Below are 26,332 nucleotides of genomic sequence, written 5' to 3' on the forward strand. Positions count from 1 at the left end.
GCTCCCTATGTTCCCAGTCCGGAAAGAGAGCACATCAAGGAAATGCTGAGATTGGACACAGGGAACCAACCTCTAGATAGACTGCCCTTCCATCTGAGGCCCACGGAGGTAGATAGCATCTCCAGTTAGTGTTCCATTTTGTTTTTTCAATTTTTTTAAGTTTATGGAACAAGAATGGATCTCCCCTCTTTATTCCCTTGTTAGGTCTTTTCTAACTTTCTGTTTTAAAATACAGTGACACATCCCAGTCCTTGCATGATGGTTTCTTTAGGGAGAAGTGGAAAGAATATACACTAGAAACCAGAAAGTTTTGGTTCATGAAGCAGGTCAGTGTCCCTTGGGGAGTCATTTAACTTTGCTGCATTTCAGAAATCTCATCTGTATAATGGAGATGGTGAGGTGGGGTAGGCTGGTGACCTAGTCTATCTGCTTCACAGAGCAGTCTTAAAGAATATGGAATGGACATATTAGAAAGCTTTGTAATCCCACGCCTTGGGAGGCTGAGGTGAGTGGATTGCCTGAGCCCGCGGGTTCGAGACCCACCTGGGCAACTTCGCGAGACCTCATCTCTACAATCAATCAAAAAATCAGCCGGGCGTGGTAGCGCACGCCTGTAATTCTGGCTACTCGGAAGACTGAGGCGGAAGGATCGCCAGAGCCCAGCAGATCAAGGCTGCGGTGGCCGGGAGCAGCCCCTGCACTCCAGTCTGGGCGACCGAGTGAGACTCCAACTCAAAAAAAAGAAAGAAAGCTTTGCGTACTACTTGTTCAGCACAGTTATTTATTGCTCACTGACAGTGGGCAGCACTGTTTTGGGCTTTCAAAAGAAACAAAAATACAGAGAAAACATCGAATGTGGTCTCCTCTCTCAAAAATACACAATTAAGAAGGAGAGGCAAAATGAATACACCAGACTTCTGGAGTGAGGTCATCAAGCTCTGTTCCCTGAAGATTTTATCTCTGGAAATTGATCAGAGACTTAAAAGAAGCAGAGCAGCAGTTATTCACGGAAAATTACTGAACTTCAGGTGAAGGCAGTGATACTCCATGGCATTCTGCCTGGGGGTCCTCCCATCCCCCACACGTCTCTGCTTCGGACGGGGTAGGGAAGGTCATGACTAAGGTCAGCCTCACTGTCCATGGGGGCTGGCCTTGATTGGGAGCAGAAGACAGACAGCCCCGTCGCCTGTGGCATTGCCAGTACTAAGCAGCAATCTCAGAGGCCAGCTCCCAGGGAAGGTGGGGGTTTCTACTAGCCTAAGACTGTAGTTCCAAGAAGGGCAAGCAACAGGCCACCAGGCTACCCAGAAATCTAACAGAGAGATACAGGCAGTAAGGTGGTCATAGAGGCAATCGACACGCTCTATATATCCCCAGCTAACTGGGGATCAGAAGCGGCATGGATCAGAGTGGGCCTGACCAATTCATACATCCACAGTCGTCCAGGAGCTTTCACCAATGCCCAGAGGAAACACAAGAGCCTGGGGGCGGCGGGGAGAGAGAGACAGAAAGAGACAGAGAGGGAGACAGAAACAGAGACAGAGAATGCCTGGTGGAAAATAAAAGTTGGAGCACACTTGAAAACCTCCTGAACTTTAAATATACTCCTGAACACACTGTGGTGGGTTGAAATATGTCTTCCCAAGAAATTCATGACCACCCAGAACCTCAGAATGTGACCTTATTTGAAAATACAGTCTTCACAGATATAATTAGTGAAGGATCAAGATGAGATGACCCCGGATTTAAGTTTTGCCCTAAATCCAACAGTTGATGTTCTTATAAGAAGAGGAGAAGACACACATGGAGATACACCAAGACGCATGCCATCAGAACACAGAAGCAGAGACTGGAGCGATGAAGCTACAAGATGAGGAATGCGGGACTGCCAGGAGTCGATAGCCTTCAGGAAGGATTCTTCCCTGGGGCTGTCCAGGTAGCATGTCCTTGCCAACACCACAGTTTGGGACTTTTGATCTCCAAATCTGTGAAGGAATAAGTTACTGTTGTTCAAAGCCACAGTCTGGGGGACAATTGTTACATCCACTCAGAAGACTAATACACCCACAAATACTACACTGAGGGAAGGTGGGGACGTTATTACTGGCTCAAGGTGTTTGAGCTTAACCTTTGACAACTCATTAGACAGTCACTAAACTACAAAAACACAGAGACAACCCTAAGAGACCAGACTAAAAAATAAAAACAGAATTCTTCAGAGATCTGAGCAAACCATCACTAGCTGTACACCGGGCTGAGGAAGGCTGAATTTCACAGACTTAGTCCAGGTAAGTCACTAAGCAGGCAAACAATAACAACACATACAAAATAAAACAAAAAAACTAGCCACAACAACCTTTGACGGGGAAGAGTCACAGCTCAGTATTCATTGTAGCTTTAATATACCATCCCAAATAAGCAGTTTTCAACAAAAAAATCAAAAGATATGTGGAAAAAAGAGAAACAGGAAAATATGACCCATACTCTGAAAAAAGCAATCAAAACCACTCCTAAGAATCTAATCAAGAGAAATGGTAATGTATGTCCACAAAAACTTGTATGCGCATAGCGGCATTAGTTTGTCTTCCAAACTGAAGACAAAACGCATGTCCACTAACGGAGTGAATTTTTCAAAAATAGGGTATATCTATGGAATAGAATATACCAGCCATATAAGGAGTGAGCAACTTCTGATACTATAAATGTTCTCAGAAACGTGACACACTAAGCAAAAGGAGCAGGAAAACGCCACCCAGGCATGATTCCATTCATAGGAAACATCCAGGAAAGAAAATCTACAGAGTCGAAAGCAGGTCAGAGGGGCCTGGGAATGCCACGGAGCAGGAATTGACGGCATGTGAGCACCCGTGAACTTTTTGAAGTGGTGGAGATAGAAGTCATCGAATGGCAGACTTATAATGGGTAAATCTGACAGTATTTCATTTACACCTCCACAAAGTTATTTTTTAAACTAAAAATAAACATCAATATATGACCACGAGTCAAAGAAAACCAACAAACAGGGCCAGGTGCAATGGCTCACACCTGTAATCCCAGGGCTTTGGGAGGCCGAGGTGGGAGAATCACTTGCGGCCAGGAGTTTGAGACCAAGCTGGGCAAGACAGCAAGACCCTGTCTCCAAAAAAGTTTTTTTGGAGCAAGACCCTGTCTCCAAAAAAAAACTTTTTTAAAATTAGGCGTGTGGTCCCACGCGCCTAATTTCAGTGCGTCACTTGAGCACAGGACCTTGAGGCTGCAGTGAGCTGTGATCACACCACTGCACTCCAGCCTCTGGTGAAAGAAAGAAAGAAAGAAAGAGAGAGAGAGAGAGAGAGAGAGAGAGAGAGAGAAAGGAAGGAAGGAAGGAAGATCCTGTGGTTTTGAGTCGTGCCTGAGAGTGGACCATCAGGATGACACAAAGTGGTAGTCAGTTGAGAAAACTGCACAGCCTAAATCTGAGTCCTGAAAGATGGGCAGGGGTTGAATTTGAAAAGGAGAAAAGAGAGAGCGTTATGGACCAAGGAAACGGCACAGGCAAAGGCGAGATATGGCACGTGGGACAGGAAGGAGCCGTGTTTGCCAGAGTTGATGGGAAATGCACGGAGAGGCAGAACAAGAGGAGAAATACAAGAAAATGGGGAGAGAAGGAAGGGAGTCCAAGGGCGCCCGGGGAAATTGGGATTTGGCTCTTTTTGTTTCCCTGCGAGCCCAAGAGGCCAAGGTCTGTCTTGTTTAAAAGGATAAACACAGCAAATTTTTAAAACGCCTGGGAAGAAACTATGCTCTTTACAAGTAGCAGAAAATATTCTCTGACTTCGTAGGCATACATAATAAACACTCCACTTGTGGCTTGAAGTCTAAAATCAAACTGCAAGACATCAGGAATTGCTATGTGGATAAAGGATGCACTTGCCACATTTCTAAATAATTAATTTTATTGTTATTTCTCATTAAAAAAGCCACATTTAAATGAGTTTATTGCTCCAAGCATATTGTTAAGTGCCCTCCCCCTTTTTAATAGAAATCTTTCAAAAACCTATTCACATTTCTCTGAGTCATCCACGGCTTTAATTTGTAAAAAGGACGGATTCTTTTCAGTTCAGCTAAATTGCTAAGATTGCTGAACTGCAAGTCAACTCTGAGCCACCCAACTTTTCAAATTTGAACAATTACTTTCCTGGCAATCAAGGGCAAGCTGAGACAAAATTATGGTGTGGACAGGATTCAATTATTTAAGTCCCCGTTCCATCCTATTATTCAAGACTGTCCAAAGCCATAACAAAAAGCCCCAGCTTCGAGACGCATGCAAAATAACACGGAGCCAAGCGACACCCTTTCTCCCATGAGCCTCGGGCTTGCACACTCATCACCGTCGCCAACCATAGAATCATGCAGCTAAGCCTCACTCGGTTTTCATTTGTATAGGCCACATTTTCCAGGAGTCACATAGACATTATGTGTGCCTTTTGTTGAGTAAAGTGTGGCCTGGGACTCAGGACAACTTTCAATATGTTAATTCCGATGTCAGACTGCAGCTAATTTCAGCACTCTCCTAAATTAATAGCTGGAAATTATACTTAAAAAAAAAATAAATGTATGTATCTATGCCACTGTCATTAGGGGATTCACACCCCTCATGTGACAAAAAATGTCAGAAACGCTTCGCTACTGAGAATAGCCAGCTGGGGCTGCATGGAACTGATCAAAGGCTTTTCGCCTAGTCAGGGGGCAGGGTATGCTCTGAATCCCGCCCAGAGTGTGGCCATGGGGGCCACTCAGCCTATCTTCCTCAGCTCATCCTCCTCATCTACAAAATGAAAGGAACGAACTCTGCAATGCTGCCACAACAGAAGACAAAATGCATTTCTCCCAAACACATAAAATGGGAAAAATTGTTTCTAGCATAATTGAGCATCATATTATACCAGGGATAATATGACAATGTATACACATCTTAAGGAATGTTCTCTTTGTATGACTTTAAGTTTGCCATCATCAGAAGTGTCTGGACACTGACGGGAACCACTTTGAGCACCCCTTGTAACTGCGGAGTCAAATGTGACTTGTATTCATGTTTTGTTACTGGTGAGTTAAAACTAACATCCAAGTATTTACTCTTTTCTTAATGTTTGGAAGTTTTAAATATGCAGTTCCTAAATATTTCTAAAGTCTCTCTTTAAGAACTTGAATTATTGTTTAAATCAGTAGTTCCTGGTTTTGATTGATGAGATAAATTGAAAAGACCAAAAGTAAAATCTCCATGTTCACCCCCAACTCCTCCCTGGACTCCTAAGTCTATTTCAAGGTTGCCCCAATACAAATATTTATTTTTAAGAATAAAAATACTATTACTTTCTAAGCACAGTTTCTTTAGCAAGGAAGTAACAAACATAATCCTGTAAGCACTTTGCTGCTGCTCCCCTAAACTAAATATTGAAGAAAAACATTACAGTGCAATTTATGAAAACCTATGTTGGGTATAAAAATTATCTTATGCTGACAAACCTGGATTTATGATCCAATGAAAGCACAAATGTACTAAAAAGCTATTTAGCCAAATTCTGCACCAAGTAATTTAGGGGTGATTCACCCTGGAGTTTATTGGATTTGTGATTTTATTTCAACATACTTCTAAAGGACAAATTGCTAGTCTGGTATATTTCTCCCAGAATAATGTATGGTGTAATTCACGATGGCAAGCCAAATAGTTAACTTGTAATTTGGGGGACAGCTTATTCGTACAACATTTTAATGATCATATATCTCTATCCCAAAATTAATCTGCTACCAGGTTAAATCACTCCAAATTCTTTCTTCCACAATCTGCAAGAGTAATTGCTGCTTCAGTTTCGATCATGGAACCGTAAATCTCGATTTACTTTTAGGCAGCTGGTTTATAAGTCCCTGGATATGCATAATTTCATAAAGTGATTGAAGTCATTTTGATATTATATCAACAGCAGCTTATCTATGGCATCAACTCCCAGCAATTAAAAAAAAAATCACATTTTATGCATACCTTTTTCAAGTAGTTTGCCTTTGTAGACACAGAGGTTTTCCCCACCACAGTGCTGTTGATAAACTTTTATTTCATCCCGGCAGTCTGGGTTATCACAAGATAGGTGCACACTTTTCCCTAAATAGACCATGGTAATAGCTGCATTACTGTGCAGTGATGTTTTACGAATCCTTCTTGAGTCCTAGAATAAACAACAAAAAAATGAGGCTTATTGACTAATTACTTTCTAATCAGAGTTCTTATTCTCACATGACATTGCAATATGAAGAATTATAAAAGGCTATGGTTATGTACCTGACAATGAAACCTTTATAAAGTGTCAATTTACACAGTGCAAAAAAAAGTCGAACTTAAAATAAATCCTTCTAAATAACTACACCACATACATTTTGGCTCTGTAGTTGGGATTTGGACAAAGTTTGTCATTTTATATTTTAAGAGTATGTACACATGTGTGTGTTACATACAGTAAAAATATCAATGACACTAAGAAAAAATTACTTTGGCTCTTTTAGCTGGTTCTCAAATAAAAATCCAAACAAATTAATTAAGTAAATATTGGTGGTATCATTTTGTGCTAATAGTTTCATAGTCCCCTAGTTTTTGTAACCAACTACTTTATCTTTACAGTTGAACACTGACAATGTATCTTGCCCTGGGCTTATTCCATCTGACTCCTTCTATGGCCACTCTGAAGACTAGGGATCACATATGTTACACGCCTGGAATTATCCAGTTTCCCAGAAAGTATTCAGTTCAATGAGTATTAATATTGTTTTACTATCAAAACAATATATCCAAATAAGTCTTAAAAATTACTTTATAAACCTATTTGATATTCTGTGGCATTGCCCAATTTAAATTATTATTATTAATATCATTATTATTTGAGTTGGGGTCTCAGTCAACCAGGCTGGAGGGTGGTGACATAATCAGGGGTCACTGCAGCCTCAACCTTCTGGGTTCAGGTGATCCTCCCACCTCAGCCTCCTAAGTAGCTGGGACCATAGATGTGCATCACCATGCCTGGCTAATTTTTTTTTTTTTAAAGACAAGGTCTCACTGTGCTGCCTAGGCTGGCCAATCTAAATGATTTGCAAAAATATGCAATAAATGTATATGCCAGAGATGAAAAGGAATGCCATAAGCATTGTCTCCTAATTGATAGTCGGACGTGTTTTCATAATAGCAAATGAGCATAGTGTTCGCCCAAGTTCTAGGAGGAAGAGGAACTAGAAGACGAAGAGGAGGCTGAGGCGGAGAAACAGGAAGGCTGGGAGCGTCGAGAGATGCTCAGAAGGCCATGTACGAATATCGCAGGCTCTAGAGCGGCAAACAAGCCAGGCCTTTGTTCTCCTCAATGTCACTTTCCTAAAGTTGAGTTTTTCTCAGTGAAAAATGTGGAGACACCAAGTTTCCGAAGATCCAGAGCAGTTATGTGAGTTTGATTTCACCGAATTACAGATGCATGGGAAGTATGCGTTTTCTAAAGGTAACGGCACGGCAACAAAATTGTTTCAAGGAGCTGCTAAAGTATTTCTATTCTCAAGCCCATGCCCTGCCGCCTCAGAGGCATTTTTTTTTTTTTACTCAATTCTATTCCTCTAAAGCAAAAACAAGAGGAAATAAGTCTGACCAAATGAAGTTCTGCAAAGCAACAGTCTGAAAGTACTGGGGGGAGAAGGACCAAGATTTAAAATCCAACCCCTCGCCTTGCCTTTGGGAAGCTCAAGCTCCCGGACAGAGAGATAACCAGCAGACACGTTTCGGGGGCATCAGGAGGCACAGAGGCAAATCAGGAAACCAGATCCTTCCTTGCACATTAGAAATATCTCCCTGACTCACAGTTCACCAGAGGGACAGAGGCAGGCCTGGCCCCTGCTTGCGGAATGGTAAACCCACATTTCCTCTGGCCCGGGCAGCCGTGCAGCTGTGACACATGTCTACACAGCCCGCTGCACTATCAGCAGACCTGAGGCAAACCCAGCTCCAAGCTGCGGCTGGCGCATTTAATGAAGCGACTGATCAAACGGAAGCACCCTTCTTTTGTGCCGCGACACTTTCTGAGGCGGCAAGGATTTAGAGGTCCCTGGGAGCTGCGAGGAGATAAGCGCAGGAGAATACAAGGGAAGAGTGGGATTAGAGGGGGGGAGGCCTGCTTCGTAGGCACAGAATGAGAAAACGGAGGGGGACACTTGAAAAAGCAAAATAGGGGTGACGGCAGGCCCTCATCCTTTCCGTGTCCTCGTATTCATATTTCTTTTTCTGTTAAAGCGTATTTCTGTTAGCGACATCTCTTTTCTCTCGGGTCTAGTTATTCACTCTCTTTTTAAAAAATATTCCCCAATTATTGCCACCAAGTAAACTTTTCTGGGTTCCAGCAGGAGACCCGAGTGACAGCTCGTGATTAAATACATGCACCAGGAAACAAGCAATTGTTCCTTTCAGCTGACTAAATTGCTTCTATACTTACGTCCTACAAGGTTATAATGACCTCAGACAGATGGAACTTTAACAAGGTCTCAAGGCCCTTTCCGCTGTCCTCAAGCAAGTTTCAAAACCTTCCACGAAAACTCAGTACTATTTTTTTTTATTTTATTTAAAGCTGTGGGAAATAACTCAGGATGAGTTATACAAGTGATCATCACACAGGTAAAGTTTGGGCCTCACTTTGGTCCCCACTCTGCCTGGTTTAAGATCAGGCACCCTTATTGATGTTATGTCCACCCCCCACCCCAACCTGGCAGTATCCCACTACCGCCAATCCCTTTCTTATAGTATTATGGTCACTGTTCAGGGTCCGCTTATGAGTCAGAACATGTGGTACTCTGTCTGAAAACTCAGTACTATTTCAAGAACAGGAGCAAAACTCATGCCCCCGCACCTCCAAGCCTAGTCTTTCCTTCCTTCCTTCACTGGTTGCTTATAATTCCCTCTCATTTATTTTCAGATTTCTCAGGTGAGTACCATCTGAGCTGACAAATAAACCATGAGCCCATTGCGTATTGACCCATCAGCCATTATATTGATGCAAAATGTAGTATTTGATTGATAGACTCAGTTTTCACTGGGCTCTGCCAGGCCTGTACGGGGGTTCGTTTTAAGAGACAGTATAGACGGGAAAGCAACTGCCTTTGTTGATAATGTCAGCCAGCAACTTTTCTCCATCTACCTCGCCAAGCCCCCACTATTCTAGACATCATCATAAAGTCTTATCTGGGCCACTGCAGTAGTAGGGCGACCACAGATTTTGTCACCTGACCCGGGACGCACAGTGAAAGGAGTGTTACTAATAATTATGGTAGGGGAAAAACTTGGGGTGTCCGGTCACCCTACTCCTGAGTCTCCTCACTTCTGGTTTGATATCCCTCAAAACCTCCCTCCTCCTGGATATCAGAGTGATCTATTGTCAGCAAACAGATCATGGGACCATCCTGCTAAAAGTCCCCCGACGACTCCCTGGATGCGTGGGATAAGTTCCAACATTCCTGATCCAATCTGGATATTTGAACCCCCGCAATCTCACGTTGAAATTCGATCCTTCGTGTTGCAGGTGGGGGCTTGTGGGGGTGTTTGGGTCATGGGGGCGGATCCCTCATGAATGGTTGGTGCCATCTTTGTGGCAATGTGTGAGTTCTCACACCGTTAGTTCAAGCAAGAGCGAGTTGTTTGGAAAAGTGAGGTATCTCCTCCTTCTCCCTTCCTCCCTCTCCTGCCATCTGCCACGTCAGCTCCCCTTCAGCTTTCACCACGAGTGGAAGCTTCCTGAGGCCTCACCAGGAGTATCTTGTACAGCCTACAGAACCCTGGGCCAAATCAACCTCTGTCTTACATACATATTACCCAGCCTCAGGGATTCCTGCATAGCAACGCAAACTGACTAATCCAGCTTTTCAGACAACACAAAATGCCATCTATTCTCTAACTCCTACTCTCTCCCAATGATTGCAATTTCTTGTGTCATGGGTAAATGTCCAGCAATGGAACTGACTGTCGTGGCCCAACACTACCCACCCGCTTCACATCTCCAGGCCTCTGTCAAACGGCAGTACAATAGTTTCCTGGTTCTTCTCTCTGTCAGCAGAGAAGGATTGCGTCTTACCAGTCTTCAGGCCCCCGGGGTCTTGCCGGTACTGACTCCTAGTGAGGGACCCAGTAAACGCTGATCTGGTTGGACACAGGCATCACATAGTCTGTCCTCTACTGGGACAAAAGCTACAGTAGGTTGACCCACCCCAAATGGGAAGTTTTCTACATTTCTAGGAGCTCAAGAGGAACCAGAGTGTGAAAACGGATTGCCGGTGCCCTGGCAAACCAGTCAGCAAACTTTGCAGATTAATCCACAATAAAGATTGATGCAAAAGCCAACCTCACCCCAAGGAGGGGCGGGCCCCATGTTGACGCTGGTGGCCTCCAAGAGGGATAACCTGACACAAGCTAGAGGAGGGATGTTTATGCCCTAAAGGCTCACGAAGCAGGCAGTTGTCAGGACTCCTGTCCACGACACTCACTGGGTCCCTCCCCTTCTCCCCTCTTTCTGGCTGGTTTTGCCTTGTTTTCCCCCTCTCGCCTTTGCTCTTAGTATGTTTTCTCTTTTCTCTTTCTTCTGTCTGTTGTTCTTAACACTGTGTGACCCACACCTCATGCTTATTTCTGACCATGCCCAGAAGCTTCACAATCCCTCTGGAGGCATCAGAGGTCCAGGTTTTGAGCACCGGCCTCACCCGTTCCTTCCCACGGAAATTATAATGAAGGCTCTTCCTGAACCGCATGTCTCTCCCACTTCCCCTACACCTCCTGACCTAGCAAGTGCTTCGTCGTGCAGCCTAAATGGTGTGGTGTGACGGCTCATCTCACCTGCCAATGTAGCTGGACCACAGTCCCCAGAAGGTGGCCACACGTGATGTGGATGGAACCCTGCCCAAGCACGTGGTGGGCCTACCAGTTGGTAGGTCTCCCATGCCCGGGTGACAATCAAATTCACACTTTGCAATAGCCAGGAAGAAGAACATACCTGTTCTCACCGGGAGATAGGCAATAGTGACGGTTGTCAGCCATGAAGGAACCTGTTGGGAGATTTCCTGCAAAGTTGGATAGAGCACCACCATGTGGAATCTACTAAAATCGAGATAAGCTTCTCTTGCCCTCCCCGCCCCTCTGCTTTTCACCCTGAGGTCTCTGGTTCTATCTGCTCACTCTACTCATGGTTGGAAGCTCATTTCAAATGCCGCCTTCTCCCTGAGGCATTCTCCAGGCGCCTCAGTCAGAGTAAATGTTTCTTTCCTCAGTGCTCCTTCTGTGCTTTATATCACAAAGACAGTACTCACCCCAGTCTATCATGGCTGACTGTCTATATCTCTGGCCCATCCCTCTTGCTAAACTGCAATCTTTCTGAGAGCAAGGATTGAATCCTCCTCATCTTGGTAACCTCAGTACCTACTATAGCACTTGTCATAATCAGTAAAAGCTGAGCTGAACTCTTTGTTCACGTAGAGGAAGAACGTTGGTATACGAGGATGGCAGTAGTTCCCTTAGGAGCTAGTTAGCCAACCCCTGAACCAGGGGATGGAAAGGATTATCAGGTGCATGAGCCCTTGCCAAGAGGAAGGTGTGCTGTCTGAAACAGCAGCATTGGCCTCATCTGGCTCTCAGGCATCTTTTAAGATGGGTCTTTTGATGGGCAGTTCTGCTGGTTCCATGTTTTTGCTATTGTGAATAGTGCTACAATAAACATACGTGTGCAGGTATATTTTTCATAGAGTTATGTGAGTTCCTCTGGATATATTCCCAGAAGGGGGAGAGGAGTGGATTTTTCAAATGTGGTACATATACACAATGAAATATTACGCAGCCATAAAGGGGGACAAAATTATGAACCTCACGGCAACTTGAATCGACTATAATGGTCTACAATACTGAGTGATCGATCACAGAAACAAAAAACTGAGTACCACGTGTTCTCACTCATAAGTGGACCTTGAATAATTGTTATAATGCTATAAGAAAGGGATTGGCAGCTGTGGGAAACTGCCAGGGGGGCCACACCTCATCCACAAGTGTACCTGCATAATGGCCATTTGTATACCTAATCCTGAATTGTACCCCACACTTGTAAAATAAAAAATAAAACAAAATAGAAGTTGACCTATTTGAGTGAGATGTGCTGAAACTATAAAATACTCACTGAATCTAAAAGACAGTATAAAAAAATATATAATACCTCACTAAAAGTTTTCATATTGATTACATATGGAAATGATATTTGGGATATGCTTGATTAAATAAAATGTATTAAATACTTTTGAAACTTATTTCACATTTTTCTCTTTACCTTTTTAAATGAAGCTACTAGAACATTTGAAAACCCGCATATGTTCTTGCATTTTATTTCTCCTGGACATCTCTGATCGAAAGGAATTGGCTATTAACTGGATGTGTGATGCAAGGGAAGAAGGAATTCTAGATTTTGAGACCAAATTCCCGGAGACAAGGTTGTGCTTGGAGAGAAAGTAATTGTAACAGAGAAGCAGCTTAAGTTGTGACCATGTCGAATCCGAGAGGCAGTGGGACCTATTCTGGTTAAGCGCCTGTGATTGCACAGGGCTTCTTTGGAGCCTAGGAGAGGGGCAGGGGACATTCACAGAATGTGGGGGAAGTTCCAGAACTAGTGTCATGCCCAGAGAAACTTTTGGCACTCTCTTTCAGAAAAATATGAGAAATAAAGACAAACTTTGTTATACTATTTCAAAAATAGATAAACAATTTTTTTTTTTTTTTTTGGAGTTGGAGTCTCACCACGCCATTGCCCAGGCTGGAGTGCAGTGGCACGCTCACAGCCACTGCAGCCTCGACCTGTTGGACTCTGGCGATGCTTCTGCCTCAATCTTCCAAGTAGCCGGAACTACAGGAGCGCGCTACCATGCCCGGCTAATTTTTTTTGATTTATTGTAGAGACAAGGTCTCATCAAGCTGCCTGGGCTGGTCTCGAACCCGTGGGCCCAGGCCATCATCCCAGTCTCCCAAAGTGCTGGGATGACGGGCTTAAGCCACCACATCCGGTCATCATTTTTAAACATAAGAACCATTAAGTAGGTTCTTATTTGAAAGCGTGCTCTTTTTCACATTGTTAAAAGCTAGTTGTGGAACTATCTGCATTTTTAGTCGGCTTCTGTGTAGAGTAGGTGACTCTCTCGACCCTGACACGGAAGGCTGGAGGTGGGCGACATAAGCCTCCGTGGAAAGTCCAGCTAGTCTGAGTGTCTGTAAATCCAGTGGAAAGCTCTGAAGATGCTGGACCCAAATGGGACAAGGCAGCAGGGTACAAGGCACCTTGCCAGACCGTGAGGCCTGCCTCACCTAGTCCTCCCCAGAGACACAAGTCACAGAAGCCAAAAACGCTCACAGCCCCTTGCAGGCAGGGGGCTACCAGCAAGCCCCATTCTCTTGCCTTTTACTTCTCTCCTTTTTCTTAGGAACCTTTGAAGGAGGCTTTGGAAGTTGGTAGTCAGAAACTGAATGAGAATTTAACATGTCAATTAGTCATGAGAGCCGTGTTCCCCAAAGGAATCTTTTCTGTATCTAAATAAAATAAACTCAAGTACTAACGTAAATGCATGTGACGCTCCCTACTGAGCACATTTTACTCCGGGCTAAAGTCAAATCCAAGAGATATCCAGCAAACTGTTGAATGTGCTTTCAACTGTTTGCTGGATGTCTAGAACCAAAGTATGGCCTTCTCGGCAACATGGATGCAGCTGGAGACCATCATACCAAGTGAACTATCACAGAAACAAAGGACGGAATGCCGCAGGTTCTCACTCACATGGGGGCCCTGATCGCTGGTCACATGAGCACAAGGGGGACTGGCAGGCACTGGACACCGCTAGGGGGGAGGGAGTGAAGAGGGAGGGGGCACGTGGCAACACACTGGGTACCTGGTCCACTGTCAGGCAGAGAGGGCCAGCTGGAAACCCAAGCTTCACTTGTGTGCAACTTTCTTACGTACTAAATCCTCATTTGTACCTCCCAACTCTAAAATAATAATCATTTAAAAGGAGAAAGCACATGGGAAGACAACTCCATCTTGAACAGAAAAATGAATGTCAAGGCTGAAGTCTTCAGCAATGGCTAGATTTAAGCATGAAGATCAATAAGAGTCCTGAAGGAGTTCAGACAAGAAGTAAAAGGAGACAGCAAAGAACCACGAAAGTAGATGCCATGGAAGGCACGGGAGGAAAGTTTCAAGGAAGAGGCAACAAACAGTATAAAATGCTGCAAAGAAAAAGCATGCTAAAGAGAAAAGATGGATCAAGACAGTAGAAGTCTAAAGATACCACTAAACAAAATAAATGTAATTGGACTAGACTCATTTATTACTGGAGCAGAAATTCTCAGAGTGAATTAAACATAAGCCATCCACACACTGCATAAACAGTGAAAAGCCTAAGGTTTAAAAATAAAGACAACAAAAGGCTGAAAATTAAATACACACACACACACACACACACACGTTTATATGTGCACACATACAAATGTGTATATATATACAGTTGACTCTTGAACAACACGGATTTTAACTGCATGAGTCTACTTATAGACAGATTTTTTTTCAATAAACATTGGAAAAATTTTTTGACATTTGCAACAATTTGAAAAAGTTTGAAGACAAACTACATAGCCTAGAGACATCAAAAAATTCAAGAGAAAGTTATGTCACAGATGCATAAAATATATAGAAATATTAGTCTATTTTATCATTTGCTACTATGAAATATACACAAGTCTACTATAAAGAGTTAAAATTCGGCCAGGCTCGGTGGCTCAGCCTGTAATCCCAGCGCTTTGGGAGGCCGAGGTGAGTGGATTGCCTGAGCCCACAGGTTGGAGAGACCTCATCTCTACAATAAATCAAAAATCAGCCGGGCGTGGTAGCATGCGCCTGTAGTTCCAACAACTGGAAGGCTGAAGCGGAAGGATCGCCAGAGCCCAGCAGGTCGAGGCTGCGGTGACCGGGAGCGGCCGCTGCACTCCAGTCTGGGCGACAGAGTGAGACTCCAACTCAAATGAAAAAAAAAAAAAAAGAGTTAAAATTTTTCAAAAACGTGCACCCACACAGAACGTGCATGTCAAGAGAAGTGGAAACCAACACAAAGATGCGTGGTAAATCCTAGCTGCAAAAAGCGAACTGCCGAACACGGCGAAGCTGCACCGCTCCGACACTTTGGTTGTGTCATTTCTCCTCCTGTCTCTGCTGGGGTGAGCTCAAGTGTTGTGCGTGCCCACGTAAAGGGCTGTATGATGCTGACCATCTCCACGTGAGCTGCTCATCTCTCTCGTAATTTATGTCTCACATTAAAGAGTGATGTCTCACGGTTCTTGCATATTTTTCATCGTGTTTATTGTAATACTGTGAACCTCGCATAACACCATGGACGCCATACAAAGTGCCAGTCGCGATGCCAGAAGCACGCCCAAGAAGCACAGTCTTGACATCACAAGGAGACGCGAAGCTGCTTGATAGCTGTCATGGACTGAGGTCTGCAGCTGCGGCCACTCAGCATTTCAGTCAGCTGGCTCATTTCCAAAATGGTGAAACTAATCACAAGGGTGAGATTGGTGGGATTACAGATGAAGCAAACTTAGGGATTCACTAAGAACCGGAGAGTGCTGCAAGTGCTTTTCTCTTCCCTGTGATTTTCCTATAACATTTTCTTTTTTCTACCTTACTTCATGGTAAGGATGTTATATGTAATATAAACAACTTACAAAATATGTGTTAATTGACTGTTTATGTTATTCACAGGGCTTCCTTCCAGTCAACAGTAGGTTATTAATAAAGATTTTGTCAAAAATTATGCTAATCCCAGCACTTTGGGAGGCCAAAGGGAATAGACTGCCTGAGCCTGCGGTTTCGAGACCAGCCCAGGGCAACGTGGCGTGATGCCATCTCTACAATAAATCAAAAAATTAGCCGGGCATGGTCGTGCGTGCCTGTAGTTCTGGCTGCGTGGAAGGCTAAGGTGGAATGATTGCCTGAGCCCAGCAGGACGAGGCCGTGGTGGCCGTAAGAGTGCCACTGCCTGCCCTCCAGCCTGGGTGACAGAGTGAGACTCCAACTCAAAAATAAAGGTATACTAGAATTTTCAACTATGCAGGGGGTTGGCACCCCAATCCCCACATCGTTTAGGGTCAACTGTACACACACACATACATATACACACACACACACACACACACACACACACACACACACATAAACACACATATTCGTATCAGTTAAAAACTAATCAAAGAAAATAAGAGGTACTAATGATCAAAATAGATTTTAAGACAAAAAGTAATGTTGATTTTAAAAGATCATTTTTTTAATGACAAAAGATCACTTCCCCTAAGATTAAAATAATTCTAAATCTGAGAGCACATAACGTGTTCTAAACATTTACAAAATGGAATCTGGTATAATTACAAAGAGAAATTGAAAAATCCATAATTACAGAGAACAAATTATTATTATAACTCATGAACTAAGACCAAGTAGATAAAAAAAAAATCTAAGGATGTAAAAATATTAGTGAAATATTTAACATTATCTATTAGACATTCATAGAACCCTTATTCCAACATTGAAAGAATAGAATTCTTTCCAAAAACTGAACATATATTAACCCTCAAAGCAAGTCTCCACAGATATCAAAGAGTTAAAATCATATAGAACAGGAATAAGATGCTTTTTAAAAGTAACATTCAGTAAACACAAAAGGAGTTCTTAGAATTGAAATATGGCAGAATAAAAAACTCAGTGGAATGTGCGGAAGATAAGATTGAAAAAAAAACCTCTCAGCAAGTAGAACGAAAAGACAAAAATGTAGAAAGTAAAAGGGAAAAGCTAAGACTATTAGAACATCAGTCTAGGAGTTCTAACATTCCCAAAATAGGGATTCCAAAAAGAGAAAACAGAGGCTCTTGGGGGGAAAAAAAAAACTAAGACTGATACCCAGTGACTCAAGAGACAGACATGGTAAGATGGGTCACGGCCAGGATGCCTGCTCACATCATGCTAGCTTCTAGCCTGAATAGGCAATCCCAGGGGAACTTGGCTGAGACGCTTATTTGTGCTTCACTCGTCATGACCTTGAGATGAAGAAGGTGCTGCTATCTCTTCCATGCCGGCTACAGCAGCCCCCTCCCCTAACAGTATTCCTGCTGGACACCCAGTGTCCAGCCCACACTAGGATCTTGCCACATACTCTGGCTCTGGTGAACCCATGTTTCCTGGGACATATTTGTGACCCAGCATCTCTGACTTCCCCAGAGAGGCTTTTAAGACTGTCAAGAACTCATACTCAGACTCTGACCCAAAGATTCTACTCGGCTTATTTTCTTCTGGAAACATTGTCCTTTCATGAGAACGCTATTTCTGAAGTTTTATGCATATGAAGGACAGAACGCGAAAGAAACGCAGGGTCGCAGGCAACATTCAAGGAAGGATGGCACTTGGAGAAGGGGTAAGAAGGTGGGAAGAGTGGGCTGTCACATGATAAGAGTTCTACTTCATGGAGAAGTGGCATGCGCATGGGTGCTAGCTGGATCACTGCTGTTTAACTCGCACGTGTAGGTAAGACTTCATACATCCTTAAGGCTTATGTGACATTTAAACTTCCTTTTGAAAGAGTGTGACCAGGTAGAGCATATCCCAGTATGACATTTTGACGTCAGAAAATCAAATCCTTCCACACAAATGTATGAGAACGTCCAGGAAGCTGCCATTTTTGTTAAGCGGGAGCCACACCCTTGGAGCACATGTCCATTGGTCTGGTGAACGCCGGTGTGACCAGGCAAAGAGTTCAGAGTGAGTTAGTGAATGTGGTAGATTCTAGTACTATTCCAAATATTCACTGCTCTTCTCTGTGAGAGACTGATACCTCCTACTCCATTAAAGGTCAATCTTGGCCATGAACGTGCTCTAGCAAATAGAATCCAAGTGTCAGCAACATGTACCATGCCCAAGCGGACTCTTCACCCACGGTCTACCACGTTTCTGCCCCCCAGGACACACCCCAGACTCCTCCACTTGGAGGAGTCCTCCAGGCTGGATCCTGGAGTTGCCCTGACCAGCGACAGACAACGATGTGGGCGAGATGGACACCTTTGTTGTTGTAAGCTGAGTTGCCTAGGGTTGTTGGTTGGATTAAGCTCCAGTACACTGCTCGAAAACTCTGCCCTGAAGAAAGGGAGAAAGCTGAAGCCTCTAAGGTTACAGCTTGTGAGGAAAGGATATAGCGACTCCATCTAAGGCCTGGGTACATTGAGAGGCGGAGATGAACACTAGACTGAAAATCCAGGTTAGGGAGGAGAATGACAGTACGAGGGATCCCAGGTAGTGGAAGAGTATGTGATCCAAGACCCAGGGTAAGGGTGGGTCTCAGGGGTGAGAGAGGACACACCGTCAAAGACAGTGACGGAAAGAGAGAACGGATGAAATAGAGTTGGCAGGAGGAAACGCAAGCACACAAGAGAAACGTGGTCCCAACTTTTGACAAGGATAGACGTAAGAACAACTGTTAGGAGTGAGAGGTGGATGCGGGCCAATACCGCCCGGAGAGTGAGGCTGGGTTGGAAGAGCCACAAAGTCTACAAGCTCGTGGATGCTTGCTCCCTGAAGCTATCAGTGAGGTGATGACTCAGCTATTTACTGAGTAATCCCAGCACTTTGGGAGGCCAAGGCGAGTGGACTGCCTGAGCCCACAGGTTCAAGACCTGCCCAGACAATTGGCGTGAGACCTCATCTCTACAATAAATCAAAAACTAGCCGGGTGTGGTAGCGCGCGCCTGTAGTTCCAGCTACTCGGTAGGCTGAGGCGGAGGATCGCCAGAGCCCAGCAGGTCCAGGCTGTGGTGGCTGGGAGCGGCCACTGCACTCCAGTCTGGGCGACAGAGTGAGACTCCAATTCAAAAAAAAAAAGTTACATGGGATTACTATTGGTTGTATATTTATATGATAAAAATGAAGAGATCGTTTGCCTTCTTCCTAGCTTGTATCTGCATAAAGCCCAACTGGCCTGAGAACGGTTTTATCAGTATTTTGAGGAAACAAATACAAAGACAATATTTTCAAGAACACTGAAAACAATTTTTTCTACATATTGTACAGTGAGTGAGCTGCTATAACCTGTTAAAAATAAACTTGAAGGCCAGGCACGGTGGCTTACGCCTGTTATTCCAGCAATTTGGAAGGCCAAGGCGGGAAGATCGCTTGAGCCTAGGAGTCTGAGACCAGCCTGGGCAACATAGCGAGACCTCGTCTCTACAAAAAAAAAAAAAAAATTTCAAAAAATTAGCCAGGTATGATGGCACGCACCTAGAGTCCCAGTTACTACTCAGGAGGCTGAGGTGGAAGAATCACCTAAGCCCAGAAGGTGGGGGCTGCAGTGAGCTGTAATCGTTTCCACTGCACTCCAGCCTGGGTGACAGAGGGAGATTCTAACAGATAAATAAATACAACTTTAATAAGGTATACCATGTTTTTCAGGTTTATGTAAGTTTCTGGATGTTTACAGATTAGACATTAAGCTACTTCTGACAACATGTGGATCGAACAGGCAAATTAAAAGAATAAATGATTTGGAATAAGTATAGTTCAAATTAAATTTGACCACAGGATTTACTGAACCTTTTGCTACCAACCGTATTAAAATAATCCCTCAACGGAACAACTCAGATCCTGGGTTTCAGATCCGTTCAAGCTCGCCAGGATCTTACGAAATTGTGACGTGTCTTTATGTGAGGCATTTTGCATGCAATTTCCCCAAACCCTATGGCCACCGTTCTAGAAAGCTGACAGTGAAACGTGATCTGTGCTAAGTCAGTGAAAGGAAACCGCCTGCCAACATCACCGTGGTGAAGAGAGGGTCCACGCCATCAGAAGCCGTGGTTGGACGGAATCTTCTCCTTCTCCACGTCTCAGGCCTGCTTTCTCTGGCAACCTTTCCACTCGGGGAAAGAGGCGGCGGCGGGATGGGCATCATGAAGCTGCTAAGTCTGGGGAGCTGGAAGGGATTCCGCCTCTGGGAACTGCCCGGGGAGGTCCTGAATCTCGCCGCGGCCTTCTTGCCCTGCACGAGAACCAGAAACAGAACCAGGCGTGCCTGCGGCCCAAAGGCAGAGACCAGCCTGCAGGATCGACAACTGGCATCCACAGACAAAGGGAAAACACTCCAGTCAGACTGCCGGAAAATTCGGCACTTTGTAGTATCCAGAGCAAATTAAGTGTTCATAAATTTATCTGCCCTTGGAGACGGAGGATCTAGGATCCCGTTGGTGCAGCTTGATGGCTTGCTCTTATGCATACATTTTGAAAATTATTCTTTAAACAGATAATAGAGGCATGTGGCTTAAAAGAAAACCATAAAAGTTGCAAAAGGATTTGTCTCTTTTTAAATTTGCAAGATACTGTATCAGCACCAAATAGTTAAAATTTTGTTTATTTGAATATCAAAAAGAATTCATAAATGACTAAACTTACGTAGTATATTTTTAAACCAATACATAGTGATGGTACTTTTATAGTACTTTGGGGATTTTTTTCCCCTCAATTATCCATTAAATCTATGGGGACCTAGCGCAATGAAAGAATTTAAAATCAAGAAGTTTGAAGAGTGAGAGGGCTGAATAGTCCATTGAGCAATGGACTTTTCATATTGGTATTTTTTTCATATTCTGACTTCACACATTCAGATTAGAATACTCAGGGTTCGCAGGGCTGTGAACAAATTGGCGATCTTCTGTATTATTTGGAGTAAACTATAACTACTTTTGTGGAGGACAAATTAAAATATTTATCAAAATTTTAAGATGCATGCCCTTTTACCTAGAAATGGCATGGGTAGGAACAAATCCTATACAGATAACTACACAAGTTCAATAATATAAATGTTTACAAGAATACATGCACACGCTCATATATTTGGTTGAACCATCAAAAAATGTTACATCCTAAAAGTCCATCAACAGTAAGATATTTAACTGAATTTTGCATAGTTCATGACATAGAGTCTCACCAGGCTTAAATATATGTATATATGAGTCTATTTATCCTGACATGAAAAGTTCCACTCAGTATGATCAAGCATTTCTTATAAATAATTTACATGTGAATTTTGATTTGGAAAATAAGAATGACTGAAAGAACTCAAATGTGGGGTCACCTTTGGGGATATACCTTTATAATATTTGAAAGTTTAATCAACTTGGATTACCTTAGTCATTAAAAAACAACAAAAGTATACTCAATAATTATATTATATTTATGAGGTATATTTGAGTCCCTGAATTTTCCAAAATTTTTGTAAGCATTTTAAAATCTATTTTATAGCAATTTTTTATACTTTTTTAATTTATATAATATACATTTATATTATGCCTATATTTACCTTTTCTAACTAATTTTCCACCAATTTAGTCTTTACATTGAGGTACTTATTAGTGAAAAGTTATTTTTTAAGAGGAGAACTTATTCTCTAAACATTTCTCATTGCCAAATGAGTTAAATGAAAGTATGTGCAGACCAAACTTTGAGTAGAAACATCTATGTGAATAGAAAGAGATTTATAATTATAATTATAAACCAAGGCGTTTATAATTGTTAGAATGGTTGATATTCATGGTCTTATTTTTCTTTTCTTATATGTTTCAATTTTTTCTGTTGTGAATGCATTGATACTATAATAACAAATAAAAATAGGTTTAAAATGATAGGAACAATCTGCAACTCTTTGGGTTTAGGGATTGTTTTTGAAATTTACTTCCGAGTAGGTATCAATCAATCACATGCCTTATTTGTAAATGGCTTAATAAATTTTTTAAAAATTAACATGTAGTTTCTTCCCTTTCTTCACCTCCTCCCCCCAACCCCAAAATAGCACCTTGGACATCTTCCCATGCCAGCACAAATCATTCTACCTTTTCTTTTTTTTTTTGAGTTGGAGTCTCACTCTGTCGCCCAGGCTGGAGTGCAGTGGCAGGCTCACGGCCACCGCAGCCTCAACCCACGGGCTCTGGCAATCCTTCCGCCTCATCCTTCCAGGTAGCTGGAACTACAGGCGTGCGCTACCATGCCCAGCTAATTTTTTGATTTATTGTAGAGATGAGGTCTCACCAAGTTGCCCGGGCTGGCCTCGAATCCATGGGCTCAGGCAATCCACTCGCCTCAGCCTCCCAAAGTGCTGGAATGACAGGCTGAGCCACCAAGCCTGGCCTCTACCTTATTTTTTAAAGTGTATTTTAATGTACTATAACATATTTAAATTGTAAATACTTAGGTGTTTTCTAATTGTTCACTATTGAAAATATGACAGTGTGAAATATTTTAAAATCTATTTACACATATGTGTTTATTTCTAGGATACATGTGTGTATATTAAAATGCTTGAGCGTATTCATTTAAAATGATGATAGATATTCCTATATTGCCTTCACAAATACTTGTACCAAATTCTACTCCTATCAATAATATCTGAGAAACTCTTATTCTAAAGATACTCATTCTCAAGTCATTATTTTTACTCAGTTGCACCTCAACCAGTCTGTTTTTGACCAAATCACTTTTGCCTAAAGTAAACCCTCTCACTCCTGATACTTAGCAAAGTTCAACCTGCTTATATCAGTTGCAGCTTCAAATACTTCCCACATGCATATTATTTACTCTTCATGAAAAGCAATAAGAATGTATTATGTATTCACCATATATTCAGCAATCATGCAACTACTATTCTTCTTTAAGAGTTTACCTGATTTTATATTGAATCATTTCATCATCAATGCCACTGAAAAAAATTACATGTAAAAACAATATCATAGTACATTTTGACTATGCACATTACACTATAAGCACCTGTAAGTTACTTTTGTCTGTCTTAATGCCTGGAGCAGTACCTAGCCCATAGTAAGTGCCTCTAAAATATTTTCTGAATGAAAAGTGAGTTTAGCTAGTTGAAGTTAACATGGAACTGATCTCAATCTTGTCAGCACATGAGAGTTACCATTAAGTGCCAAGCCCTCAATAATCCATGCCCCCTCAAAACTTGGAAACAGTAAAAGAAAGACCCTGTGTAGATTCGTTAATTATTCCATCCAGTGGCTCAGAGCACATTTGGAAAATCACCCAGAAGGGGGAAAAAATGTCACTCCCCAGCCAGTAACATTTGAATATTACCTAACTGATGATATTCACATATCTAAGAAGAAAATGTATCATTCAAAATATAATTAATAAAGCCGGGCTCGGTGGCTCAGCCTCTAATCCCGTGCCTTTGGGAGGCTGAGGTGAGTGGATTGCCTGAGCCCGCGGGTTCAAGACCCGCCTGGGCAGCGAGACCTCATCTCTACAATAAATCAAAAAAAAAAAATCAGCCGGGCGTGGTAGCGCATGCCTGTAATTCCAGCTACTTGGAAGGCTGAGGCGGAAGGATCGCTGCAGCCCAGCAGGCGAGGCTGCGGTGGCCGGGAGTGGCCACTGCACTCCAGTCTGGGCGACAGAGTAAGACTCCAACTCAAAAAAAAACAAAAACAAAAACAAACAAACAAAATATAATTAATAATTATAGAAATTTAGAAAAGATTATAGTTACTTTGGCAAACATGAAAAGTGCCGATCCAAGTACTATCTACGGGAGAGGAGATCCTATCCATTGAACTTTGAATATTTCCAGTCCTAATGGCAATGTTATCCCTGGAGGAGACAGAGGGTTTTAGCCAAAGACCTTTGAGTTTGCTGGTACCTCTGGCTAGCCCATTCCTAGATGAGAGTGCCTCAGGCCACCTTAGCCTGATTCCATTCGCATTCCAGTACACTTTATCCCTTCACCCAGATTCCACACTCACTAGGCAACAGACCTGTGATGTGGCTTCTCATGCAGGTCTGCCCTCAAGGGGAGAATGTACCTCTTCTATAAGCCTTGACTGCTGGGCAGCTCTTGGTGAATGAAGGCCCCTGATTATGATTTAGTTACCTGCTTTTGTTCATTTTACACAGAAAAATGAACTCATTGTGAGTTATTTCAGCCAGCCTGAGACAATCTGTCAGGACATGACCACTCCTGGACACCGGCTGAAACGAGAACTCGCTGGGCTTTCGAAATGGAGACCGGATCCTAGAAAGTGTCCAACTAATTGACGTTTGACACAACATACGCCTGCCTAGCTATCTTCCCTAAATAAAGCACCATCATTTTTTATTAATTAATCCTGCTTTCTGGGAAACTACTATTAAACTAACTGAAATAAGGTTTGTGAAAAGTATTTCACCAGCTGAAAAGCACATGAAGCGGATTAAAATATTATTTTTTAAGAGTTAAATTTATACTTTTGCTGTGCAGTACAATCACTTGTTTGAGTTGATTTCTTAATGCCAAGGTTATTAGTTAAAAATAAAAAGATCTTAATTTTATGTCCTGTGTTTCCTAATAAAAAGTAGAATATAATTCACCCCCTAAACACAACGGCAATCGTACTCCTGACACAGGTTCTTAAGAGATAAATGTTTCTTCGTGATGTTAGAAATATGAAAACTACCCTACCTAATTAGTGAATGTCCTAATTCTTCCTCCTTGCTTAAGAAACTCCTGTCTCATGGTTACCATACCTCTCTTCCTGTGCTCTATTAAAATAAGCGAAATTACCCAAGACATAACCTTGAAAGGGAAGCAGAGTCAAGCTCAGTGTGTGTGATTAACTCAGCATTTTTTAAAGATGGACAATCTTTTCCTTCTATATTCAACCTTCTAGAAGTCAAACTTGAAGCAATTTCATACACTGATGGGAAAGTAAGTCGGCATGCAAATGCAAACCTATTCTCAGAAAGTTTCACATTCTAGGTTTCATGCATTTAAAATTTGGAAGGAGTCAACACTGGGTGTTTTCTGATAGAAGTCATCTCTGGCTAGGAAAAGTCTATCTTCCTTGTTTTTCAATCAGCCTTTCAAATTAATGAGAAATCATCATGCATTATTTAAAGACCTATCCCTTACTTTTTAGCCAATGACACAGCAACTACAGCCCTTCCAGTCTGAGTAAGATAGAATTAATCCAAACTACATAGAAATTACTTCAGAAATGCACAATATAAATTTCATTGTGTGGAGTAATTGAATACAGCATCTTAAAAACTGTGATAACTGAAAATTCTAATCAACAATGAAAAGATATCTCTTGAAGAAAATAACATTTACCGCAACAGGAAATGGAGCTTCCTTTTCCAGCAAAGAGACTTTGGACCTGGACCCTGAAGTTATCTTTGGAACCGTCCCTACTGCAGGATGACTGAGAAGAGGCTGCAATCGGATTGGAGGCTGCATATTTCCTGGGGCGGTATATGGTCGAGGAGTTGTCTAGACAATTAGGGGGGGAAAATTCCACTTAAATTAGTACCATGACATGTTTTCAGAGCCAATTAATAACCCAATAAATTGCCTAGAGTAATTAATGGTGCCTTTTTACTGAACATATTAAACTTTAATTATGTCCTTCCATTACACATACCCTTATGACCCAAAGTATTTGTTAAAACATATGGTGTTGGAGTCCTCTATATAACTAAACGCCACAATTACAGAGTATTCTAGGCAAAGAAGATGTCCCCTCTTGCATTCCTGTATTTTTATTCACACTGTAAACTCACAGACAATACCTAATTTATGTTGTGCACAGAATGGCTTTGCCCAATTAAATGTTAAATTGAATAATGGTCCTCTTTTAGGGGTCTGAAGGAATATTATCGGGGTGGACTCATTTCTGTTGCTATGTTTCCCATGTGAGCTCTACTCTGAACATTTTAAGCCTTAAGACTGGCCAGAAGTAAAAGCAGACAATATGACATAAACAGAAGGGGAGGGCTGGGCGCTTAACTGCAATGCCCTACCATTTATCTCATTGCCTCCTTGAAATATTAAGAAAATGTACCTGGAAACTCTGGAAAACACCATACGGAAATGATATGCTTTCCAAACTGGGCACCGCCACTTGTCCCTCAAGATCTGCTTTACACCTCCCTCCTGCCTTGGGCTCTGGGAGTCACTCCGCTATCACTAACCTCAGGATGCCAGTTGATGGTGCCACCTATGAGAGGCACTAGCAGGAGATGAAGCATGGGAGGTCTTTGCCTACTGGGCTCCTGCCCACCGGGTCCCTCCACCAAGGCCCATGGGTCCTGCTGGAAAGGCTGTTCCCAGTGACAGGAACCAGCTGCTGGTTCCAGCATCCAACAATCCCTCTTTCCTCCTCCGAACTAGATGCTGTGGCTTCCCCATGTGCTGGCCCAAG

At 42.6% G+C, this 26,332-nt stretch overlaps 1 protein-coding gene across 1 annotated transcript in view; it reads right to left on the reverse strand.

The window, feature by feature from the left end:
- The window catches only part of ERICH3 (glutamate rich 3), a gene marked incomplete at its 3' end in the record, with an annotated part of 93,538 nt that overhangs the window by 45,742 nt on the left and 21,464 nt on the right, over positions 1 to 26,332 (reverse strand). Inside the window, exons 7-9 of the mRNA XM_021708552.1 lie at positions 25,243 to 25,401; positions 19,912 to 20,130; positions 6,020 to 6,200 (exon numbers count right to left, since the gene is read on the reverse strand). Of these exons, the coding sequence (XP_021564227.1) occupies positions 6,020 to 6,200; positions 19,912 to 20,130; positions 25,243 to 25,401 (559 nt within the window). The remainder of the gene's footprint in view (positions 1 to 6,019; positions 6,201 to 19,911; positions 20,131 to 25,242; positions 25,402 to 26,332) is intronic.

This window comes from Carlito syrichta, unplaced genomic scaffold, assembly GCF_000164805.1.
Source record: "Carlito syrichta isolate Samal-C Ts95f unplaced genomic scaffold, Tarsius_syrichta-2.0.1 Scaffold142905, whole genome shotgun sequence".
Classification (NCBI taxonomy): Eukaryota; Metazoa; Chordata; class Mammalia; order Primates; family Tarsiidae; genus Carlito; species Carlito syrichta.